Source organism: Macrobrachium nipponense, chromosome 23 (genome assembly GCF_015104395.2).
Source record: "Macrobrachium nipponense isolate FS-2020 chromosome 23, ASM1510439v2, whole genome shotgun sequence".
NCBI classification, from domain to species: domain Eukaryota; kingdom Metazoa; phylum Arthropoda; class Malacostraca; order Decapoda; family Palaemonidae; genus Macrobrachium; species Macrobrachium nipponense.
Window position 1 is genome coordinate 38,544,895 of NC_061090.1, and position 3,254 is coordinate 38,548,148.

At 43.4% G+C, this 3,254-nt stretch overlaps 1 protein-coding gene across 1 annotated transcript in view; it reads right to left on the reverse strand.

Moving 5' to 3' along the window:
• Window positions 1–2,942, reverse strand: part of LOC135197675 (uncharacterized) — a 10,531-nt gene extending 7,589 nt beyond the window's left edge. The window contains exon 1 of the mRNA XM_064224696.1: window positions 2,906–2,942. Within this exon, the coding sequence (XP_064080766.1) occupies window positions 2,906–2,942 (37 nt within the window). The remainder of the gene's footprint in view (window positions 1–2,905) is intronic.
• Between the last annotated feature and the right edge of the window lie 312 nt (window positions 2,943–3,254).

A 3,254-nucleotide genomic window follows, 5' to 3' on the forward strand; every position in this document is an offset into this window, starting at 1 on the left:
CCACTGGCATATCCAGTAATATTATTACTGATCAAACAAAAACTTCTTTCAGTTTTCTTCTGAAGATTGAAAAAGATACCCATAAAATCACACAGCGATTTTGTGGGTTTCACAAAAAATTTGACAACTCTTTCGCAAAAAAAAAAAAAAAAAAAAATGACTTAATTTTAAAAAAATAGGACTACTTTTATTCTCAGACAAATGGGGCGACTTTTCCTCTCAGAAAAATGGACGACTTAGTTAATAGGACGACTTTTTCCACACACACACATACACAGACACACACACACACGCACAATAGGGCGACTTTTTTAAATATAACATTTTTTTTTTAAATAGAAATTTTTATTCAAATAGGACGACTTCCACTCTCAGAAATTGGACGACTTTTCCGAAGAGACGCATCAGCGTCCCGACGACGCACAGCAACTAATGATGAATCTTTCAGTCGCTTCAGAAAGAGGGGGGGGGGGGTGGATGGAGGTGTGATTGGACTTCGTGGGGGGTGGGGGGGGCTCTGAAGACGCAGGTCTTCCCAGCTTTTCTCCTTTTAAAAATTGCTAGATATTTTCCCTTTGCTTTCTTTTCTTTCATTTCGCTTTCTTCTAATTTTCTCTTATTTCCTTTCCCCTCTTTCTTCCTCTCTTGGCCAGTTTACCTATTGAATTCCATTGTCTTGACATACAGTAAGCTTAAATGGACCATAAATTAATATATTTTTTTACTTTCAAATCAATTCCTAAAATTATGGTGACCTCTAGTCACGGTAGTTTTTAAGATCTGAGGACGGACAGAAAAAAAGTACGGACGCACGAACAAACAGCCACCTCAAAAGATTTCATTTACACAAAACTACATATATGCATGAATTCCCCTCAAAGTTCTGAACTATAGTAGATTTACATCAACCGTGCATGTGATGTCTAGGCCCGTCCCTTACGACGCTCTTGATTGGCTGTCGATAAGCCAATGACAGGGCTGGAAAGTTGAAAACTCTCCTCAGTCTCTCTCGAAAGTTCACATGGGCAAGACGTGTGTTCCACCTCTCCTGATGTATACGTTTGAAAGACGTATCCCTCAGGAGAGGAGGAACGCACATCCTGCCTATGTGAACTCTCGAGAGAGACAGAGTTTTCAGCCCTGTTACTGGCATATCAACAGCCAATCGGGAGCGTCGTAAGGAACGGGCCTAGACATCACATGCACGGTTGATGCGAATCTACTATTAGTTTCATCTTCTTCTTCATTCGATTTTTTCGCGGAGCGTGGAAAGCTCCCCGCCTCGAACGCTGCTCCTCCACTTTCAATAACAGATCACATTAGATAACCTGATTTCGCACGTCCTACCTGCAACGGATTCGCAACATTGCAGTTGCCAATGGCCGCCTGAATATTCGACTCGTTTCCTGGAAGGGGGGGGAGACGATGACACAAATGGACGATGTTATAAAATTATTTGTATAGTTAATTAGCGGTCTCCAACGAGGAGAGAGAGAGGGGGGTTCGTTGGGGGAAAAGAGAGAGAGAGAGAGAGAGAGAGAGAGAGAGAGAGAGGTTAACGCGTTTTTTCTATTTCTGTAATATGAACGTTACATAATCTCAAGGAAAATAAACAAACAATTAACCTAGGCCGTAAGATTTGTTGTCAAATACTTCATTGCTTTAGCTTTTTGGGAGCTATGTTACTCTCTGAATTAATGATTAAGTCAGTCTTAAGGAAGATCATGATGCTGACGTCAAAAGACTCTCTCTCTCTCTCTCTCTCTCTCTCTCTCTCTCTCTCTCTCTCTCGCTTTCTGAGAATGTGAGTGTGATATCCAACTGCTTATGTATAAAAAAAATTGACAGAATGAAAATCACAAAACATTCCCGGATACGTACACGTATCTCTCTCTCTCTCTCTCTCTCTCTCTCTCTCTCTCTCTCTCTCTCTCCGCCTTTGCGTCACTGAGGCACAGCTATCCCGAGCGGGCTCCGTGTTCATAAATCAGGGCTCTTACTTATTAACGGGGAACTTGAAACGGCCCCCAGATATCGCCATATCTTGTGTCTCCAGTCTTCGCCTCAGAAGGAGAGTCGGTTAATTAAGATTCGCTTATTCTTTTCTTGATCTTTCTTTTTATGCTCTGATCTACATTTTTTTTTATTAGAGATCTTAGATTTGTCTAAGTCTTTTCAGGATAGATTGAAAATATTTTCGAGGTTATAAATTATTATCATGACCTTTTTTTCAATGTACCGTTTTATTACCGTTGGGGCTGAGATCCCCCCTTTTCATTTCTACTCTCACGTAACCTTCCAAAAAAAAAAATAAAAAAAAAAATAAAAAAAAAATAAAAAAAAAAAAATGAATAAAATGTCTTCTCAATCTCGTCCATTCCGAGCGATAGAGGAGGCGCCCCTTTGAAAGCAGCTATGTTGATTGATTGATTGATTGATTGAGTGATTCTGGGAAAGAGCACAATAAACACAGCCGCACAAATCCATCGACGGTAACGAGAAAGAAAGAGGGGAATCTCATTTCGCCCGTAAAGCCGCCCTGCCATAAAGAGCAGACTATAAGTGATGAGTACTACTGAGTGGCTAATACACCTTGGCAGTGTTCCTCTCCATTTGCAATCCTCTCTCTCTCTCCCTCTCTCTCCACCTCCATGCCCACCTCCCCTCCACCACACAGGGTAATAACGTCCAATATCTTCATTTCCTTACCCCCTTCCACCCAACTTCTCCCAACCCCCCTCCTGCAGGGGCATCCCATCACCCCCCCCCCCCCCTCCCCCGGCCTCACCCGCAATCAGTCTCTCTAAGCAGCGACCTCCATTGTGACACTTAATACCTCAAATGCGTCTCATTCCGTGGGGTCTTTCTTTGTCTGTCTCGGTCGTTTCGTAATTCCCGTCCATACCTTCCCTGATGTAGGGGGTTATGGAGGTGCATATCATTAGCGAGAGAACTGACGGACGGATAGACACACAGACAGGAAGGACGGCGAATACGAGTGGAGAAATAATTGTTTACGAATAAATATTTGTAAAGGTGAAAGAGTCTACCAGTAGAGGAGGAGGAGAGTAAGAAGAGGAGAGGAGGGAGGAGAAAGGGGAGAGGAGAAGGAGGAGGAGGAAGGGGGAGGAAGAGGAGGAAGAGGAGGAGGAGGAGGAGGAGGAGGAATAGGGAGAGGAGGAGGAGCTGAAGGAGGAGGAGGAAGTAGAGGAGGAAGGGGGAGGAGGAGGAGGAGGATACGAGGAGGAAGGGGG